This window comes from Colletotrichum godetiae, assembly GCF_030913485.1.
Source record: "Colletotrichum godetiae strain CBS 193.32 chromosome Unknown BDP55scaffold_69, whole genome shotgun sequence".
In the NCBI taxonomy this organism is placed as follows: domain Eukaryota; kingdom Fungi; phylum Ascomycota; class Sordariomycetes; order Glomerellales; family Glomerellaceae; genus Colletotrichum; species Colletotrichum godetiae.
Window position 1 is genome coordinate 123,015 of NW_026851317.1, and position 20,154 is coordinate 143,168.

The window sequence follows — 20,154 nt, forward strand, 5'->3', positions numbered from 1 at the left end:
GCTCTCACCTGGAACGGTGGTCGGGAATGCACGGGATGGGCTGTTGTTTCTGGGGTCTAGCAAGAGTTTCCTAGGTCTTCATTGTCTCTGATTAGCTCTTTAGCAATTGATATGTCGCTCTGATCCCTTGCATACTTCAACTGAATCGACCAGCTCTATGCGTTTGATATAGTGCATTTCTTAAGCCATTACCATGCTTCTAGTACATGCGATAGAAATCACGTGAGAATCCGTCTGGCCTTCTTGCTGTTTCACCGAAATTAGAAAGTGATCAAGATACCCAGGCAGAATACCCTCATCGAGGCAAAGAGAGCCCTCGATCGTTGGTGAAATTCACAGGTGGGCATCAGGTTTCGTACAATTGGACCAATTTGGGGATGCTGCGCTCAAGGTTCTGACTATTCCCCGACAAAGCTCATCTTTTCTCAGAAAGGTATGAACCAGCTCTGGAGTCAAAATCCCACATCGGTTGCCTGCTGCTCTCTTCGTTGGGCAACCCTACTACCGAGAACATCTCAGTAGGAGAATTTTCTGACTCGTCTCGAGCATTCGTTTCGAGAGTGGAGAGTCACCCATGTTTTCGCAGAACTAGCTTCGGGTCGTAGCCAGATGAGATTACCAGTGAAACTACATCTTAAGTCGATGGCCCTGTACGTATTATGACTTTGCAACTTGGTCATGCTCGTGGATCTGTAAAGTCTTAAAAAAAGAGAAGTATGAAGAATTTCTGCCATCTTCTCGTGCACAGACCATTGGCAGAGGGGCTTCAGACGCGGTCACGAAAACACGGGCGACTAATGCCACACAAACAGCCGGGGGAGAAGACAGCGTTAGGTCACACGACCTCAACTCACGAAGTACAAGTACTAGCTTACTTGATAGCCGAGAGTGTAGTTAGATCTGATTAAAGGCAAGAGCTTGAACCCAAGATCCTAACAAAAAGGCGTTTGGTGGGGTGGGTGTTTGCTGCTTAGTAAGCCCGAAAGCTGCCTTCACCGGAAATCGGAACACACAAGTCGCTCTTCTCGGTCTGAAGAACACGTTCCTAGGGCAGCGGCACCACCGAGTTTCTCATGTTCTCAGACCAAATGGGCAAGACAAGTATGGAAAACAAATCTGTCGTTGCGGCACTTTCCGGATAAGACGCGTCGTCCGTTTTACGCCAAGCGCAAGTAAGGCCGTCCAACCTTGCCCGTGCTGAAGAGGCAATGTCGAAGGCTTCAATCCTTCACGGTGAGATTTCGAGATCGTCAGATGCCACTTGAGGGTCAGACGCCCACATACGGCTGAAAACCACGCCATCCTTGCCTCCATGTGGCGAAGCCCACCCGAAAGCCGAGACTTTCAAGTAGCTTGATGGAACTTCCCCCGGATGGAATCACAAGTCGTCGTCTGCATTCGGTCAAAACTGCCCCCAACGGCTTCCTCACTGGCCCAAAGAGCTGGAGGTGTGGAGAATCTCGAATGCACGAATTCCTCACTGTGAGAAAATTCTCACTCGCTTGAGACTCCACTTCGCATCAACCCCGCTGTGGATTGAAAGCAGAGCGTTGACAGGTCGTCGAGCTGAACGGGACGGTTCGGACTAGCATATCCCTGACTCGTAAAGGGGTTTTCTAGCCTTTTTAATCTTATCAGATGCATCTCCGAGCGCCTTCATGGTGCTCGGCGCACTAGTCTAGAGCCAAAAAAAAAAACCTTGAATGTGAGAGGAAAAGTCCTCTGATGGGATTCCCCATCGTCCGAGTTGCCTTCTTCCAAGCCAAGTCTTACGTTTCTCGCCGTGCCGTCTCGATCCGACCTCGGGTTTGCGAACCAACACAGTTCGGCTACCGTCCGACATAGGTTGGATAAATAGCAAGACGGGCGCTGCCTCGATGGTTGCTCTCCCTTCGCTCCCTTGTCCTTCTCACCTATCATTCGTGCATTAGACTGCTACCGAGAGACCGGTACTATCAAACGACAATGGCGGCCCGCGCAGATCTCGAGTCCCACCGGGAGAAACACCCCGAAGACCTCGTCAACGAGGTTCCCGAGTCATCATCCTCTGACTCGGAAGACGACCTCAAGCCCAATCCCCCGATGTACTGGAAGATCATCGCCGTCATTTTGATCTCCTGCATCAGCTTCGGTTCGTCATGGAGTTCGGGTATCACGGGCGCCTTGAAGTCGACGCTCAAAAAAGAGCTCGATATCAACAACAAGCAGTTCTCGCTGCTTGAAGCCAGTGAAGATTTCATGGTGACTCTGCTCATTCTCACGAGTGGTATCGTGACGGACAGAATCGGCGGTGCTGGTGCCATGCTTTACGGTAAGTTTTTGCGCCTCTAAAGTTGTCAGACATTGGCAACTAACGTACAGGCAGGCAACGTCATCTACTCCATCGGCTCCATCATCGTCGCTGCCGCAGCTCAGACCCGGGACTTCAAGCTCATGATTGGCGGCCGAGTTATCCTTGCCCTCGGTGACATCGCAACCCAGGTCGCCCAGTACAAGGTCTTTAGTTCCTGGTTCTCGCCCAACAACGGTTTCGCCTCCACCCTCGGTCTTGAACTTGGCATCAAGAAAATCGGCGGCTTCGTCGGCAAGTCTTCAGCCAACATTATTGCGAAGAACACGGGCAACTTCGCATGGGTCTTCTGGATCGCCGTCTTCATGAACGTCTTCACCAACATCCTCACCCTTGTCTTCTATCGCTTCAACACCATCGCTCATAAGAAGTTCGGCAACGTGACAGACCCGGCTACCGGCGAAAAGCTCACTGAGAAATCCAAGAAGTTCGAAGTCAGGAAAGTGCTGGAGCTGCCGTGGGTCTTCTGGGCCATCTTGTCGTTCTCCCTGTTCCAAACCAGCACTGCGATTGTGTTCTCGCAGAACGCCACGGAATTGGCTGAGAAGAGGTTTAAGACGGACTCTATCACTGCTGGTTGGTACTCGGCAACCTTGCAGTACGCCGGCTTCTTCTTGGTACCCTGCATTGGTGCTTTCATCGATCTCATGGGTAACCGCATCACCTTGTGTAAGTCATCAACCTACCTACGACGATCTTGCCAGTTTTTAATCCATCTTAGTGGCCATCTGCGGTACCGGAGTCTTCCTAGCCATGGCCCTCATCAACTGGGCCACGGATACCAAAGGAACTGCTGCCGCCTTTGGCATTTACGCCGTGGCGTTCACTCTGGGCCCTACCACCATCATCGACAGTATTCGTACCTCCATGTGGCATGGATCTGTCTTTGGCTCCGCTTACGCTGTCAAGATTGCCACGAATAACGCGTAAGTTCTTGGTCCATCTCGTCCTAGCCGCCCATGTCTAACAGGTAAAAGGATGAACATTATCGTCCGTGTCATCACCGGTGCCATCCAGGATGCCGACAACGACAGCTATGACCACGTTGTCATCGTGTACGCCGTTCTTGCTGCTGCTTCCGTCTTGGTCTCAATCATGCTGGGCGTCCTGTCCTGGTGGTCAATCGATCTTGGTAACCTCCAGTGGACCAGAAAGCAGCGCAGGGCCAACGGCGACTTATGGAATGAGAGAAAAAGAGCTTTCTACGAGGACAATGGAGCGCGCAACAAGCGGATCTCTATGATTTGCTTCAGCTCTCTGATTCTGTTGATTTTAGGTGCTTGGTCGGCGTACTTCTGGGGTGTCGCAACTGGCAACAACTCTTAAGAGCTACATGTACGAAGATGATGACTATGAGGCAAGAGCAGCCGAGGCATTTGTCAGTGTCCGAGATACTCAAGCGCCCACGTAATGAAACGAGGTATCCAGACAATAATGTAGGAATTTAATGAACATATGGTATAATGCCAAATTCATCAAAAGATCTGACATGCTGAAATAATCTTACCTGCGTTACCCATCGGCCATGAAGTTGAGGAAACACGGTAGTTCCACCGAACTTCTGAGCTAACCAGACTCAGCTGTGTCGCGAATCGGCACTAGCCTCAGATCCCAAGCTCCGATGATGTTTCACGACTTATCATAAGGTACGTTTTGAGTCATCGAAGTTCAATTGTAAGCTGAAGTCCTGAACACGAGATGACCCTCGTAACTCAGCAAAGGCTAAACCCAATGTGCTGAATCCGGCTTGATAACCGAGTCGGCTCCGATTAACGCTGCAGATGCATCGCCCCATTCGGGTCCACTCTGTCATCTACCCCCGCCGGGTCTACCTTATCTCCAACACAACTTCTCAAAGTTCCATTATCTCCCAGACTCCAACGCAGCCTCCAGCATATGATCAAAGTAAGGCCACGATAAAGTTAGAGCGACCAAACTCAACTTCAAGCCCTGATCACATTCCTACATTTTGTTGCTTCATCGCAAGACACCATGCCTGGTCTCGCAGTCTCGCCGGAAAACCTCCCGGTCCCTGGTCGGGACACATATTATTGGCTCGGCGAAATCAACAAGGCCAGCGCCGTCATCAACTCATCAGAAGGTCTCTTGGAACAAGATGCAGCCCGTCGCATTAGTCGTGGACTCCAGAAACTCTTAGACTCCGGCGACGAGCCCGACGCGCCGCGCCCTAGCCTTGTCATCACCTTCGAGCCTCTCCTAATCGAAGTTGCTGGGGTTGAAGCAACTCTACTGCACGCCGGCCGTTCGAGTCAAGATATGCTTGCCACAGTCTCGACTGCGATCCTTCGCGATGCAGTCCTTAAGCTAGCTTCCCAACTTCACGCGACAACAAGTCGTCTGCTCGAGATGGCGGAAACGCATGCCTCGACACCGGTTCCGAACTACACAAACGGTGTTGCAGCTCAGCCCAACTCATACGGTCACTATTTGTTAGGCCATATTGCAGGCCTTCGTCGCGACGGGGAGAGATTGCTGCAATTCTTTGCCCGCTTGGACCGATGTCCGATGGGCACGACCGTGCTCAATGGCACAAGTTGGCCTCTGAACCGGGAACGCATGGCCAAGTATCTCGGCTTTGCGCAAGTTGTCGACAATGCCTACGATGCCGCGCAAATCTCCATGGCCGAAATGCCAGTTGAGCTCGGAGGCATCGCCTCTCAGATTGCTCTTCATACCGGTGCCTACATCCAGGACGTCATGAATCAGTACGCCCAGCCAAAACCCTGGATCCTTCTTCAAGAGGGAGGTGAGAACACGTATGTCTCGAGTGCTATGCCGCAGAAGAGAAATCCTGGCCTACTGAATCACACCCGCGCCGATGCTTCCCACATTGTGACTTTGGGGGTTGGTCGTGCCATACAAGGACATAATCTCCCGCCTGGATACGGCGACGCAAAGGACCTAAATCACAATCTGGCTATTATCAACAGCACCACGAAGGTTCTCGCACAATGGCAACGCATTCTCAACGCACTTGTCATTGATGGCAAACGATCTCTGAAAGAACTGGATCTTGACTGGACTGCCTCACAAGAACTAGCCGATTTCCTTATGCGTGAGCACAGGGTGCCTTTCCGTGTTGGGCACCACTTTGCCTCAGAAACTGTCAGATATGCCAAGGCGGAAGACCTGTCCCCGAGCAACTTCCCTTATGCGAAGGCATCTAGGATATTCAAGGAAACCTTGAAGCACGCAGGCCTAGAAGATGGGTCATACCAGTTTCTGAGTGAGGCAGAATTCCAAGAAGCGCTTGATCCGGCCGGGATCATCAAGCATAGAGCCACCTCGGGAGGCCCACAGCCCAAGGAAATGGAGCGTATGATTAGCAATTCGAAGCAGGCGCTACAGGATCTGGATAATTGGATCAAGGAGCGGCAATCTCATATTGTGAGCTCCTTACAAGAATTGAACGAAGCGTTTCAACTCTTGCTAGCGTAAGGTTTTAGACCCAAACCTGATAGTGTAGGTCTTCACGTGCTAAATCATAGACCATGACTTATAATAAATCGATAGTCTTGATCAAATATGATTACCTGAGGTCGTGATTTTACATGTCAATATCGGTCCCTGAATGTGGGCACCAAGGTATGACATAAAAGTTGTGATTAGATGAAAGGCCTGGACTCTCCCATACCAGAGCAGGTGTTGTCGTCTCAATTGCAACGCAAAGCTCAGTAGACTCTGTTTTCCGGGTTTCGCCATCGAATCTCAACTTCGTGTTCATGTCCTCGCTTAGAGTTAGTCGCAAACGTCATTGAAGAGCCTTCAAACTCCATGTCATTGTCAGCACTAGTAACCCGGGGTCCTCGGCGACCCACGCGGAGCGGATGCCGGATATGTCAAATCTGGTGCGCGATAAGTGAAGTCTCATCCGCTAAGATTCCCGGGGTGGTCTCCTCAGCCGCTGATAGGCAAATGATACAATCCTTGGCATAAAGCTCTGGTGGGACTGCGTCACCGACAATTTATTGACGTTTGGGCTAGGCTGGTCTGTATCCGTACAGCCGTTGATTATTTGCTAAGCGGACGAATCCCGCCCTTTGAGCCTAGTTACCCCAGTTGAGGAATACACGATGCAACGTGCCCCTCGCTCTGGGATTTCCGAGGATCAATTACATATAATATCTAGCCCTGATTCCCGCAACATCTGGAAGTCGCAGGAGACACAACTACATTAGTCAACATGCGTTTCTCAATTGCCTCCGCTGCTTCAATGCTTGTCGGGGCCGCCATGGCTACCGCAAAGACAACCACCTACACATACGGGCCCAACGTTCGCCAGGTCTACGACGTCTATATCCCGTCGGCCGCGAACAACGAGACCGTGACGACCGAAAAGTACTGGCTCGTGTACATCCACGGAGGATTCTACCGCAACTTTGCCCAGAACGCAACGGACATCCTTCCAGCCATCGCTTCCCTCGAGGCAAACAGCTCAGACGTGCTCGCAAATCAGATCGCAGGAATCGCATCTCTAGACTACCGTCTTTCCGCACTCCCAGGCGTTCAACCCAACAACACGCCAACCAACGAGCTACAGAATGCCAGATGGCCCGATCATCTCATCGACGCCGTCGCCGCGCTCAAGGACCTCAACAAGCATTATCCGATCGATGGCAATTACATTGTCTCTGGCCACTCTGTGGGCGCCCAAATCGCCTTCTTCGCGGCTCTGGAGACTCTCGAGGACCCCGCCGTGCCCAGGCCCGCGGCTGTTTTAGGAATCAGCGGGATTTACGACTTGCCTCTGCTCCACATAACCAACCCCGAGTATGACTATCTCGTACTTAACGCCATGAGGGAAGACCAATTGGCAGAGGCCAGCCCGGCCAAGGTCGATGCTCGGAAATACACGGAACTTGACTTGAAGGCCTTTGTTTTGGCGCACAGTAGGAATGATGGACTTGTGCCTTGGGACCAGGTCGAGTCCATAGAGGCTAATCTGGACTCGCTACCTGAATTGGAGAGGAAGACACACCTGGTCGAGCTCGATGGTGCGCACAACGATATCTGGCGTGGTGGTGTGCAACTGGCCAAGGCATTCACCGAAACTTTAGCTATATTGAGGGCGGATGCATGAGGAGTCCCGCCAACAACCGCCAATGAAAGAAGACGATTTCACGCAATGTGTTTCATACTATTGTTGTCGTATCTTGCTCATGACAACTTACATGTACCAACTCTGCCTTGATATCGGACTTTCTCTCAAGGCGCTTCTCGGCACTCGGCCGTACGACATCGGCTTCCTACCGGACGAACGCTCTGTTTTCAGCAGACAAAGTGTTTATGGGAAGGTGCATGTAGGCAACCCATGAGGGGTTTCTACAATGCATTGTCTTCCACTCAATTTCAACTTGCAGCTTTGTGAAACATCTTACTCGCAGATCGGATGCTAAAGACAAGCAGTAACACAAGGCACGCCGGTATTCATGCCTTAAAATCGTCCAACGGAATAGGATCAGCGGCGGTTCTCCGCCTGTTGGTGCAGGCCAATCCGGAAACATGCCCAGTGCCGCGCAATATGGAGATGATAATTGGCTGTAGTTCCAACGGAGACGCGGAAGCAACCTTCGACGTACAGCACGGCGGCTATATGAGACAGCGGTTGCGGGTACACACTCCGGTTGGTCGATTCCACCAATATGTTGCTAACTTTATCCTTACTACCATGGGTGTCTGCTTCGTGCATGTGCCTAAGGAGCTGAGCTGCAGTGTCTCCCCAATACATTGCGGACCAGGATTCAGAAAAGCTTTGCAACTATTCGAAGACTCGGCGATAGGCTTCAATTTTCTTTCCATTGTGTTAACTCAAATCTACTTAAGTCCTCAACTAAGCACAATGGTCTCGCTTCTGTCATCTCGTCTATATCGTCTCGCTTAATCACTTCGCATGCAAATTCGATCACCTCATTATCATCACATCGTCTCAATCAGATTGTCACTGTCATATCATTCTTTTCACTTAATTATTCGTACTACCCCATCAGTCCCAAGATTTACTTCAGAACTCACGACAGTGGGACTTAATGGCTCATCTAGATTATAACAACTACCAGGTAGCATGGATTGCTCCGCTCGAGATCGAAACTCAGGCAGCCATGTGCATGCTCGATGTTCGGCACACGGGCAGGTTTCCAGTAAGACAGGGCCACGACTACAACTTCATCGCGGGTCGCATGTGCGGGCACAACGTGGTTATCGGCACCTTTCCCCTTGGACAAGAATATGGCATAGGGTCAGCAGCAGCTCTCGCTAGCCAGATGAAGATTCTCTTCCCTAAGCTCTGGTTCACATTACTTGTTGGTGTCGCAGCAGGGCTTCCAAGCGTTAAACGAGACATACGTCTTGGAGATGTACTCGTTGCACTCCCTGATGGCGAAATCCCTGCTATAGTACCATACGGACTCGGCAAAGAAACATCCGAGGGACTCAGTCTTCTTCGTGGAGGACGAAGCCAAAATCAAACGCAGGCCATTGTGGGATCTGCTATTGGAAGGATCAAGGTTTCGGATCCTGAGGGTCATATCAACGGGTTCCTGGACCACTTCAAAGCCATGAAAGACCAAAAGCACGCGAAGGGCGACTTCAAGGATCCTGGCCAACCTCAAGACGAGTTAATCGGGACGAATACGACCGGAGAGAGAGTCGTTATTCCTCGGGAGCCAAGGCCAAACAATAACGCGCGTACCAGAGTGTGGTATGGGCCGCTCGGCTCCGGTGACAAATTGATGAAGAATGCTGAGAAGAGGGACGCTTGGAGAGACCAGTACAACATAATTGGTCTAGAGATGGAGGCAGCAGGAATCATGAACCGTCTTGCTGTCGGTGTCATCAGAGGGGTATGCGATTATGGGGACGAACAGAAGAAGAAGGAGTGGCAACCTTACGCGGCTGCAATGGCTGCCGCATACGCCAAAGAAGTGTTGAAAGAGATCAGCGTTGTCGAATCCGACCCGGATCTTCATATTCGTAAGATCACTATGATACCATTAATCCATGGACGTGCGACTCATTGACTTGATAGGAACGCCTGAGGAGGCCAGGTACAATGAGCAGCCAGGATCTTTGAGCTCCAAAACCCAAGCTCGGATGCGAGAACCAGCTGTCAGAAAACCCGGCCTGCCGCCTAGTCCTGCTTCGTCGGATATCGAGATGGATTCAGACAATCAAAGCGGTGGTGAGTTTTACACGGGCACCTGACACATCCTATTACTCCGGCGCAAGCCCACTCCATAGTTATGCCAATGCGATGACTGACACATGGAGTTACTCCTATTAGGTACCCGTCTCCGAGCTCAGCGCCAGGAAGGACAAGTAGTACCAAAGATTGTGTGGCCAGAGATTCGCAATGAACGACCGGCTCTAGCGTCGAAATTTGTGAAACGAAAACAATTTCCATCATGCCTTCGGACAGACAGTCCGTTGTGGGACGCCGAGGAGAGAGAGTCCCCGATGAAGCTTCTTGTACACGGTGTAACTGGCGTTGGGAAGAGTCAAATCTGTCTGCAAGCCATTACTGAAAATGAATCCAAGTACGCTGTTTCATTCCACTTAGCGAATTGACTCTTCTGACATTCGTAACTATCAGATTCAGAGCAGTCTTCTACGTCGACGCCAGCAGTAGAAAGTCAGCGAACAGCAGCTACCTTGCCATAGCTCGAGTCAGCGGGACCTTGATAGACACGTCTGGCATCAACTCCGAAGAGGACATCTCTCAACAGCTGTCACTCACGAGGATATGGATTAGCAGCCTTGAAGAACCCTGGATTCTCTTCATCGACAACTTCGAACCCTCTTTGGCCACTGATCTCAATGACTATCTTCCTCAAAAAGGTTGTGGCGCCATTATCATCACAACCATCGACGGACAGCTCGCTCCATACTGCGATAGTCAGGAAATTATCTCCCCAATGGATCCATGGGATGCCAACGAACTGATACACAACTTCGTGAATGCCGCAAAGGACTTTAGTGAAGAAGAGTGGGTGGCGATCGACGACTTGGCCTCTCGAACACTTGGAGGGCTCCCGCTGTCCATTGTACAGGCCGGTTCTTACATTGCCATGAACCCAAACAGCCTCTTGGACTACTGCTATGACTTCGACCAATCATTTCAAACAAGCCTCGAGGACCTGCCTGACTTGCCCCCGGGAAGTGGCCAAAGCAAATCTGCTTTACACGCATTGGGCACCACCATGGCTCTTGTCGAGAACTCGCCGGAGACCATGGAGCTACTTCGGACCCTGTGCTTTTTTCACAATGAAAGCATTTCGGAGCAGATTTTTGAGAAAGCCTGGATCAACTTGACAGAATTCTCAGGAGAGTCTTCGCAGTGGGCACACTGGGCGCCCCTGGTGCCGCTTTTGAATTCCGAAAGTACTCAGTGGCGCACACCCGGTCTCCGTAAGGCGTTCAATACCCTGTGTCGGTACAGTTTGCTTGTCTGCGATGCATCGTATTCCAGCAAGTACTCGATGAACAAGCTCGTACAGAATTATTGCAGGGAGTCGCTCTCAGCAGAGGATTGGGAGAAGTATGTGTATCGAGCAACTTGTTTGTCAGCATTGGCCTTGGCCAATGAACCGATTTCCACCACTGCATCGCGGATGGATAACCCCTTGGGTGTTGATCTACAAAAATCCATGATACCCCATATGGAAGCGTTTACTTCAAATGGATTGATGAGTAGTTGGGTGAAACTCGCTGAGACTGAGAGACGCCTGGAGATCATGCTCATACTGGCAAACGCATATTCATCCACAGGTCACTTCAGAGACGCGCAGGACGTTCTGGAGAAAGCCATCGAAATCTGCGACGATCACTCGATTCCCAATACATGGACTCTGCAAGTTAATGAACAGCTCGCCGACTGCTACTTTCACACCGGCGAACACGAAGAGGCGCTGAAGTATCAACCCGGTGTCATCCAAGCGCATCAACAGTGGGAATCAGGATTCGATTATCTATGGTCAGCTCAAATCAACTATGCGGGCTCTCTATGGGCAACTGAGCAGCGGACGGAGGCATTATCCACGGCGGAAACGGCGCTTGCCACGTGTGGTTCCCACAACTTGCCCGTCGATGATGCCAAAATGGTGCGAACACGGCTTCTGGTGGCAGACTTCCTCCACGGAGCCGGGCGCCAACGTCGAGCTCTTCAACTACGGCAAGAAACCGTCCGTGATCTCCAGACAAGAGTTTCTGCCATTGCAGGAGAGCGTCTGCGTATTCTTGAAGCCAAGAGTGCGCTAGGTGACAGTTACGATTGGGACGGACAGCTTCTCAAGTCAATGTCGCTGCGACAGAAAGTCTACAAGGCAAGGCTTGAGCTTCTCGGCGTTGACCATCCCGACACCTTGCATGCATTTGACCGACTCATCGATACTAAAAGCCTTTTCTCCCACACTCAAGCAGAAAAGGAAGATGTGTGTGACCGCAGAAAAGATGCCGTGGCCTCGTGGAAGCGAGTTCGTGGAGAAGGTCATCCTCATACCAACGAAGCAAGAGCCAACTTGGGTCACAGTTACACTGCTATTTCCAAGTTTGAGGAAGCTCTCTCTGAACAGGAAGATGTTCTGGCCTTTCGCAATGCAAAAGTAACCGCTGACGCGGCTGGGACTGATGTCTATCTTGTATCCGTCGGTAACGTTGCGGACGCGCTGTGGAGAGTAGGCCATCTAGAAGAAGCTTACAGTCTTTTGATGAATGGGTTGCAAGAGGCACGCACTATGAATTACACTATGACGGACGTGGACGCCACCTTCACGCTCAGGGGCTACTTGGCAACTTTCTTCTCGCGCGAAGGCAGAGAGGACACTTTACTTAAGGCTCTCGAACTACGGGAGAACCTGCTCAGGGATCAAGGAAGCCAATATGGTGAGGAAGATGTCAGAACCCACCAAACCCAGCTCCTGTTGGCCATCGATCTCGCCAAACTGGGGATGTGCCCTCAAGCAATCCAAGTCCATGAGAAGTTGCTGGAAAGACAAAGGGCGGATCCAGGCGAAGAGAGCCAAGAAACCCTGGACAACATGAAGAAGCTTGCTTCACTGCTGAGTTCTGTCAACGGCGCACCTCAAGCAGCTGTATTGATGGATAAGGTGGTGCAGGTGGAGGCCAAACACCTCGGTCGAGGCCACCCTCGGACACAACAGACAGGAGTCCTCCTTCATCGCTATTTCCAAGAGGCTGGTGATCCCCAGGCGGCTTTTCGAGTGATGACCTGGCTGAACGCACAACCAGTCGGCAACGGAGAGTACGATGGAGACGATTCTGATCATGAGGAAGTAGACAACGTGCCTCAAGTCGGAAACAACCGCATGTTCAGTTCTCGCCACGACCCAACGAACGATCAAGACCACTAACGTTCAATTTGCAGGATTTGACACCCGTAACTAGCCCTGCGTGATCACCACCACATCAGATGCAGCTCTCGTTACGCGGAAGGTGGTTCGGTGATTCGGGTCTGGGACTTCGCACAACACGTACCAGGCCTAGAACCCGAGCCATGCCATACAAGGCGGTCAGTCTGAGTTGCTAACCGGGGTGCATCCGAGAGAACGTGGTAATGGAAGGTCGGGTTTCTTCAGTCGAGATTGAGGTTCAGGTGGCGAAGATTGCTCAGTTACTTGTGTTCCAGTTCAGTTATCTTCAATTCCATTTGTAGCCAATGTTTCGAGAGTAGTCTCCGGTGATTAGCGCAGGGATGAGCAAGTATCCCGACGGAGGTAAGTACGAGATCGTGCTGGCTCCCTCGTGACGGTTCATCTTGAGTGCTCTCCACTCGCCTGGCGATAGCTGTGGCCTCTTAGCTAACAGTGAGGCGTGGAAGGAGATGACGTCGCTCATGTTGAGCTCATCCAGGCAAACCCAACAACAGGCTAAGGCACCCTCGACTAAACTGAATATGGAGCGATGGGATCCGAATGGGGAAGTTGGTGAAAAGGTGAATGAAAGACCCGGTACCGACTTGATATCAAGACCACAGTACTAATCTTTGGTACTCACCCCTGAAGATCATTAAACTGATACAAGGCCATGTTATCATAGACGACCAGACTACCTTCGCCCTTACACATCAATCTCACTGCCCTCCCCCAGCCGCCTCCCTCTTCTCCTTCTCAAGAAACCACTCAACAGCCCTCCGAATCCCCTCACCCTGACTAACCTCCGGCTTCCACCCCAACCTCTCCTTCGCCTTATCAATAACATACCACCTACTCATCCCCGAAAACCTAACAACCTGCCTCGTCAAAGGCGGCACCTGCCCCTTGAACCAATAAACCCACTCCAAAGCCCACACATACGCCAGCGCAAACGTCATGTTAATAACCCTCACATCCTCAATCTTCGTCTCGTCCCCAGCAGCCCGCCACACGGCCCTGCTGAAATCCCAAAAGGGGACCGGTTCTCCGTTGGTGATGAAGAAGGCTTCGCCTGCGACGCCGTCTGGTGCATTCAAGAGCTTGGCGGCCGCGGCAAGGTGTGCGTCTGCGGCGTTGCCTGCGTAGGTTGTGCTAAAGAGGTTCTTGTTGGCGCCGATTTGCATCTTGTTCCGGCCGAGGCGGAGGTTGCGGAGGATGGCGGGGGTGATGTCGTTGTCGCGTTCGCCGTGGACGGCGGCGGGGCGGAGGGTGCAGGTTCGCATGCCGGAGGGGTCGTCGTATTCTAAAGTCATCTTGTCCGAGGCGGCCTTTGCGTCTCGTCAGTAAAGAACTTGGCTTGAAGCAGACATCATCATCAAGACTCACCTTGGTCTTGGGATAGGCCAATGTATCATCCCCCTCCTCAGCAATAGGCAACCTCTCATCACCCCCCTCAATATCCCGAAACATCTCCTTCTGCACCACACTTGCACTGCTCGTCGTCACAAAAGCCTTTACCCCCACCCTCTTCGCCTCATCCAGCACATGCCGCGTTCCATCGACATTGATCGCTCGCACAAACGCGTCCGACATGACTTTCCGTCCCACCGTCATCATCCCCGCGCAGTGGAATACCACCGTCGGCTTCACATCCCGAAAGACCTTTGCGACGTCGTCGAGGGATGCAATGTCGCCCGCGTGGTATGTAACGCCTGGAAAGATGTTTGTCGTTGGGTTGCGTGAGAAGACGGCGATGCGGGCGGTCGGGTAGGCGGCGATGAGCTTCTCGACGATGTGGCTGCCCAGAAAGCCGCAGCCGCCTGTTACGAGGTAGGTCTCGGAGGCCATTGGGTCCTGAGGTCCTTGAGATTTCGATGGCGGGAGGAAATGGTCGATGAGAGTGAGAGTCTCAAAGATGTTAATAAGAGCTTGTAAGAATATTCAAATAATCGGCGCCGCTCTGGCTTTATCTCATCAAACAGTGTCCCAACCGATCGTCGTCAAGAATAAGCCGGCTGAAACGGCCGAAAGAACTGAGTGTCGTCAGCGTGATCCATCAAATCTGATATAAGCACTTGGGGGCTCTCATTCCCTGCCAGGATGGGAACCTTGAATCCGGAAACCAAATACGTCTCCTGCATCGTGCATCCAAGTCTTACCCCGCTTGTGCCGTTGAGTCCCAATAGTCGATTCGCAACGAAGGGCCGATGAGTTGAGGTCCTTCGTAACGAGAGTGCGGCCGAATCCCAATTGGAAAGATAGAGAAATACCAGAACCGATTGAAGTTTTATGACATTCCTTTGTACTCCTTAGACAGCTAGCCAAAACTGTACCACACCGTCAGCACTAGATCCAAGATCCCTTGAGAGCAATCCCCGACATGCCGGAAAGGTGGGGAGGTGAGGGGGAACGCCGCAAGCTTCGCTCACGTACTTAACCTTCCTCTTATCTCATGACACCTTGTAAGCCTTTGTGTCCCGATATCAGTAGCTCAGATGGGGGGTCAGCGGCCTGAAGACGCGAAAACGAGCAAATGTTGTTATTAGCTTAGGGCGTGTAAGAAAGGCGTAAGCTCTCGAGGCCGTGGGCTGTGGATGACTTTAGCAAGAAAGAAGGCCACCACAGCTGAGCAGATGGGATGAAATCGAGACATCACACGTGAATCTTTCAAGGAAGCAAGTGACACGGACATTGGGGGTTCTTTCAGTGATAAGCAGCAATGCCATCATCTCGCAGGCTGCTCTCTTCAATCCCGGTCTTCACCCTCAAAAGAGGATGTTCACGATGTAACGCATAGAGAATCCAGCGTTGGCGCAAGACGTGCCTAGCCATTCGGCCAGATCCGATCGGAAGCATGTGCAATGCGAGCCTACGCCAAGATCCCATTCAAAGGTCTCATCTCATCTCATCTCCTACATTCATCGGCAGCCTCGAGTTTAGGCCAGAAATGTAAGGCAAGCGAGTCCACTCGCCCTCAGCAAATCACCAATTCACATGGAACACCGAAAGACACAGTTATTGAACACAAGAGAAAACGCAGCTGGTTGGTGATATGTGCCACAACCCGCCCATCTACAAAAGCCTCACTCATCACCCCCAATCCACCCCGCCGTATCCACAGCCCCTGATGATGCATTTCCGACGATAAAGAACCGCCCCAAGGCCCACCCCCACCATGTTTCCTTCCTTCCGTTTCTCTTAGGTAGTTTTGTATTTGCTTGTCATTTCATGCACTCTCGCCTCCCTCGCCAAAAGACCATCCCCCCGCCAGTTCCTCCGATTCACGAAAAGCATCGCAATCCTAAACTCCGGCAAAAGAATTTCCCTGAACGCAACGCGCGACTGCCTTTGAAGACTAAACTACTGGAAACAAGTCGTCAGACAACCCCGTCTACCGGCCTTGCCCGCTTCCTGATCCAAAATCCGGTTCCGGGTGCGGTGACTTCTTATCCTTCCTAGCTTTAATGACGAACTCGGCCATAATCTGGATGTGGTCGGCCGGGAAGTGGTAGTTGGGGAACGCCGGCATCCGCTTGAGGTATTCGGCATCAGGCGGGCCAAGCAGGTCCACCACTTCCAATGTGTTGGTTGAGTACCACAGATAATCAATGACATCTGAGAAGCCAGGCGTGTAGTTGGTGAAAGGCATCTCGTCGGGCGTGTTCTTGATGTGGGCATACGCATCCCGCAAGCTGAAGGGGTGCTCAATACCGTCCCTCGTGAAGCTGCCATACTGGAAAGATGATAGCTCTTGGTGGTTGGGAGGGACGCGTCCCATGGACAATAGCTCGTAGACTGAGCTGTCTCCGGTTGAGTTGAAATCACCACACACGAGTAGGGGAATGTCGGTATTGTTGCGGTACTCTTGGCTTGGCCCCGGTTCTTTAGCCGGAGGGGGTAGCTCATCTCCGTCTTTGCCAGTAGCAGAGAAGACGATGGGCTTCTTGTCCTTGAGGGCCGGCCAGCGAACGTACTTCTCGGCGAATTTTGTGACTTGCTCCATCAAGATACCCGTCTGGATCAGTTTGACATCCGCCAACACAGATTCCCAAGCCAAATGTCCGTTGACTAGGATGATGCGTGCGCCTGTAGCTCGGCTTTCGAGGAACACCAAAACGGCGATGTTGTCCTTTGGCATAACACGGTTGAAGACATCGTGTTGATTCTTCATATCCGGTCGGTTGATGGCGATGGCGGCAAATTCGACGACTTGCTTATCGAGCAAAATCCACTTGCTGGCCTTGTAGAAAATTGCGCAACCATCCACGCCCTGTGCATCCTTCTCCGCCATGGTCTTCGCGCGAGTCTTGGGCCAGTGTACACCCTTGTAATCCATCTGTGCCAACTCCGGGCTGAACTCTTCCTTGAACGCCTCCGTCGAGATTTCCTGCATACACAGCAGATCCGCATCCTTCTCTCTCAACTCGCTGAAAATGCAGTCCTTTCGATATTCCCAATTCAATGCTCCCGTCGGCGTGTATCCGTATGTTTGCGGCGTCGCGTACTTGTCGCACAAGACGTTCCAAGAAAAGACTCTGACCTTTTCCAAAGTAGGTGAAACATCTTCTTGTACAGTTATGAGCTTTCTCGGGTTGGGCGGCATCGGAACTAAGACAAAGGTTAGCTGTTGATACCAACAAAAGACAAATCCGATTGTACATACTCGGGGCTTGCTCCTTGAGAAGGTTAATCAGGCTCTTGGTTCCCTTCTCCATGATTTCCTGCTTCATGTCCGGGTCGATGGGGTTGCCCTCAATGCCAAGAACGTCCAGCAAGTGTAGAGAGCCGAGCTCAAAGGGGAGAGTTTGGATCTGGTTGTCGAAGAGGAGTAGCTGGTTGAGGTAGGTGCACATGCCAAGTTCTGGGGGGAGAATCTTAATCTGGTTGAACGACATGTTGAGGTATCGGAGCTGGCGCAGCTGACCGATGGCGGGAGGGAGACTCTGAAGTCTGTTTGAGGCGATGAATAGGTCGTGAAGGAACTGGTAGCGGAAAAGAGCGGGTGCGAGATTACGCAGTCCCTGGCCGCTAAGGTCCATATTGTGCCAGTTCTGCCGTTCCTTATTCTTCTCAACGCTGTATGGTCGTCTCCTATCGTCCGCATCGTCGTCACCGTTCTTGCCTGAGGATGGTGGAGGCCCGGCAATGCCACGGTTCTCCGAGGCCTTTAGTCTGGCGTAGTAGTGCGGCTGGTTCTGTTCGGTCATGGCACGGTGGGCTTGCTTGGACTCCTCGTAGAGGCGGAGCTGCTCGGCCCAATGTTCGGTGATCTGCTGTGCTTGTCCTCCCCGCGTGGCTCCTCCTTGCCCGTTTTGCATAGTATTGCTGCTATACGGACTAGAGTTTCCCATGACGCCAGAGGAGAAGGCCGAGTGATGGCCCATCACACCGCCGTTGCCATTGTGCGCAGCATGTTCGGCCTGGGCTTGGTGGTGTTGAAGGTGAGTCTGGTGGTGTTGCTGCTGTTGCTGTTGGTAGTTGTACAGCATTGGGATGCCCCGGCCGCCATGGCCCCCATTGATGCGGGAGTTGGGGCCCTGCTGATGATTCTGGGAGAACATCCCTAGCAGATTGGCCCGTGGGATCGGATTGGATGGTGTAGGTGTATTCGAATCTTTGGCGACGAATTGGCGCAGGAGCGTGTTCAAGAGAATAGCTTCGGCGGCGGTTTCTTTCGGTATGAGAGAGTTGAGGTACAGATCTCCGACAGGGTGGTCCAGGTAGCGAGTACCATCGGCCATCTACCTGAGATTCGCGGGTGGGGTTGGCTGTGGTGGTGCCTCGATTACGATGCAGGCGTGGTGAGCGAGGCAATGGGTTCGCAGCAACAGCTTATGTGAGATTGGAAACGAGGGAAAGCCAGGGTAGCTCGCGTTTGCGCATGGGAGTCGAGGTACGGGTCCAGCTGCATCGAGTATCGGCTCAGACAATGGAGCTTCCGGTTACCGCAATGTATTGTGCTGTCCTCAGCCGCCCATGAACCACGTCGATGATGTGAGGGGGCGTGGAAGCTCGTGTGTTGTTTCGTGTGTACGTGTGCAGAGGTAAGAGTGGTGTTGAGTTTTGCTCGGTCTGGTGATGCGGTCTGTCAGGAAGGGAGGGGTTTTGAGATTAAGCTAGACGGCGAGTCGAGCAAGCTCGCCCGATGGGGAGAGCGTACGTGGGAGGCAAAAAGATAGTCAATGGTGTCGAGACGCGCTGGATGCGGCAGAAGAGGGTCTGGATGAGAATGTGTCTCGTCAGCAGAGCGAGCTTGGAAGAGTAAGACATGGAACTGAAGTCAGGCCCAGGAGCAGGAGTCAGATTACGGAGTAGGGGCTGGGCCGCGTCGTTGCGACAAAGGCTCGGCTCGAGCAGCGCCCCCCCTGGTGACCCTCAAGGGCGGGGAATGGGTTGATGACATACCGTAGTGAGCGGGCGCGGTGTGTTTCTTGCAATATCTCTAGAGCAACCAATGGATACTGGGACTGAAGAATGTGGTCGGAGATGCAGATGATCCAAAGATAGAGCCAGGTGGTGGTGGTGGGATTGACTCGATCTTGACGATAGAGCAGACACTGGGCACCAGGCCCGCGAGGTTGCGAGCTCTAGTGTCATCACGTGATGAGGAGAGCTGCACAGACCAGCAGCTAGACAGGAAAGCTCCACTTAATTCAAACGTGATCACGCCCGTGACGCTCGGCCGTGTAGTACGTACACTGCCTTAGCTAAGCAGCTGAGGTACGTAGGACGGTGGTGAGATCGTGAGATGCAACCCAATTCAAGTGGTTCGACTTGTGGTGTGTTGTGACGAAAATGGTGGAGTAGCACTTAGTAGGTAATTGAACTGACTGACCTATATTGCTGTCAAATCTGGTATCTACCTTACTGGTACCACACTTGATATGTGCGGGACTAATGGCCTTTGTATAGACTCCGTCTCAACCGGTCCATCTAGTATTTAATTCAGCCTCACATGTCATATGCATGAGTGCAAAATGAATCTTGACGTGTTGAAGTCTATCGGTTTCATATCATGATCTTTGCTAATGAGATATCGTCATCGATTTACAGAAAGCTAGTCATCAGAAGCCCCTTTGACTTGACATTTCTTTCGAAGCAATTGTCGCAGCTGTCTTCGTAGGCATCATTAACACAGAAATTAATGGTCTTCTTTTTCTTACGGCGTGGGGCTTCAAGAAGATAGTTGCTCGCAGTCCAAGAGAACATCAGATAACACCTTGCCTCGTCGGCACGGACAGCAAACCCTGGGTACGATGAGGTTTGGCAAGTTCGCCGTTGTCTCAAGGTATTCAGGTAACCATGAAACGAACTTGGTAATTGAAGCACTCAAGCCAGCTATCATGATCAATGATCAGAGACGAAAGTCATTCAGGAGTGGACCCCCTTCACCTCACATCATACCCGCATCGAGGGATG

The 20,154-nt window shown here is 51.9% G+C and overlaps 6 protein-coding genes across 6 annotated transcripts; 4 read left to right on the top strand and 2 right to left on the bottom strand.

Moving 5' to 3' along the window:
- Window positions 1–1,590: 1,590 nt before the first annotated feature.
- Window positions 1,591–3,825, top strand: BDP55DRAFT_681665 (major facilitator superfamily transporter). The gene is made up of 4 exons (XM_060576213.1): window positions 1,591–2,311; window positions 2,366–3,019; window positions 3,072–3,276; window positions 3,328–3,825. The coding sequence occupies exons 1-4, from the start codon at window positions 1,966–1,968 to the stop codon at window positions 3,674–3,676; spliced, it is 1,554 nt and encodes a 517-aa protein (XP_060423528.1). The 5' UTR covers window positions 1,591–1,965; the 3' UTR covers window positions 3,677–3,825.
- Window positions 3,826–4,016: 191 nt separating this feature from the next.
- Window positions 4,017–6,134, top strand: BDP55DRAFT_681667 (argininosuccinate lyase). The gene has a single exon (XM_060576214.1). It carries the CDS (start codon window positions 4,343–4,345, stop codon window positions 5,807–5,809), a length of 1,467 nt encoding a protein of 488 aa, XP_060423529.1. The 5' UTR covers window positions 4,017–4,342; the 3' UTR covers window positions 5,810–6,134.
- Window positions 6,135–6,365: 231 nt separating this feature from the next.
- Window positions 6,366–7,494, top strand: BDP55DRAFT_681668 (Alpha/Beta hydrolase protein). Its single transcript, XM_060576215.1, has one exon. The coding sequence runs from the start codon at window positions 6,555–6,557 to the stop codon at window positions 7,449–7,451; it is 897 nt and encodes a 298-aa protein (XP_060423530.1). The 5' UTR covers window positions 6,366–6,554; the 3' UTR covers window positions 7,452–7,494.
- Window positions 7,495–8,391: 897 nt separating this feature from the next.
- Window positions 8,392–11,046, top strand: BDP55DRAFT_593627 (uncharacterized protein; the record flags this gene model as incomplete). The annotated part of the gene is made up of 3 exons (XM_060570954.1): window positions 8,392–9,210; window positions 9,786–9,792; window positions 9,971–11,046. Coding segments are annotated over exons 1-3 (1,896 nt in total), but the record flags the coding sequence as incomplete, so codon positions are not given.
- Window positions 11,047–13,454: 2,408 nt separating this feature from the next.
- On the bottom strand, window positions 13,455–14,583 carry BDP55DRAFT_733874 (sterol-4-alpha-carboxylate 3-dehydrogenase; the record flags this gene model as incomplete). The annotated part of the gene is made up of 2 exons (XM_060580147.1): window positions 13,455–14,063; window positions 14,122–14,583. 2 exons carry the CDS (start codon window positions 14,581–14,583, stop codon window positions 13,455–13,457), a joined length of 1,071 nt encoding a protein of 356 aa, XP_060423532.1.
- A 1,543-nt stretch (window positions 14,584–16,126) lies between these two features.
- On the bottom strand, window positions 16,127–18,476 carry BDP55DRAFT_564449 (Endonuclease/exonuclease/phosphatase; the record flags this gene model as incomplete). Its single annotated transcript, XM_060570336.1, has 2 exons — window positions 16,127–17,343; window positions 17,399–18,476. 2 exons carry the CDS (start codon window positions 18,474–18,476, stop codon window positions 16,127–16,129), a joined length of 2,295 nt encoding a protein of 764 aa, XP_060423533.1.
- Between the last annotated feature and the right edge of the window lie 1,678 nt (window positions 18,477–20,154).

Coding starts and splice junctions, on each gene's coding strand:
- BDP55DRAFT_681665 (XM_060576213.1), top strand. CDS start 1,966: ATGGCGGCCCGCGCAGATCTCGAGTCCCACCGGGAGAAACACCCCGAA. Junction 2,312..2,365: donor TGCTGGTGCCATGCTTTACG/GTAAGTTTTTGC, acceptor ACGTACAGGCAG/GCAACGTCATCTACTCCATC. Junction 3,277..3,327: donor AAGATTGCCACGAATAACGC/GTAAGTTCTTGG, acceptor AACAGGTAAAAG/GATGAACATTATCGTCCGTG.
- BDP55DRAFT_681667 (XM_060576214.1), top strand. CDS start 4,343: ATGCCTGGTCTCGCAGTCTCGCCGGAAAACCTCCCGGTCCCTGGTCGG.
- BDP55DRAFT_681668 (XM_060576215.1), top strand. CDS start 6,555: ATGCGTTTCTCAATTGCCTCCGCTGCTTCAATGCTTGTCGGGGCCGCC.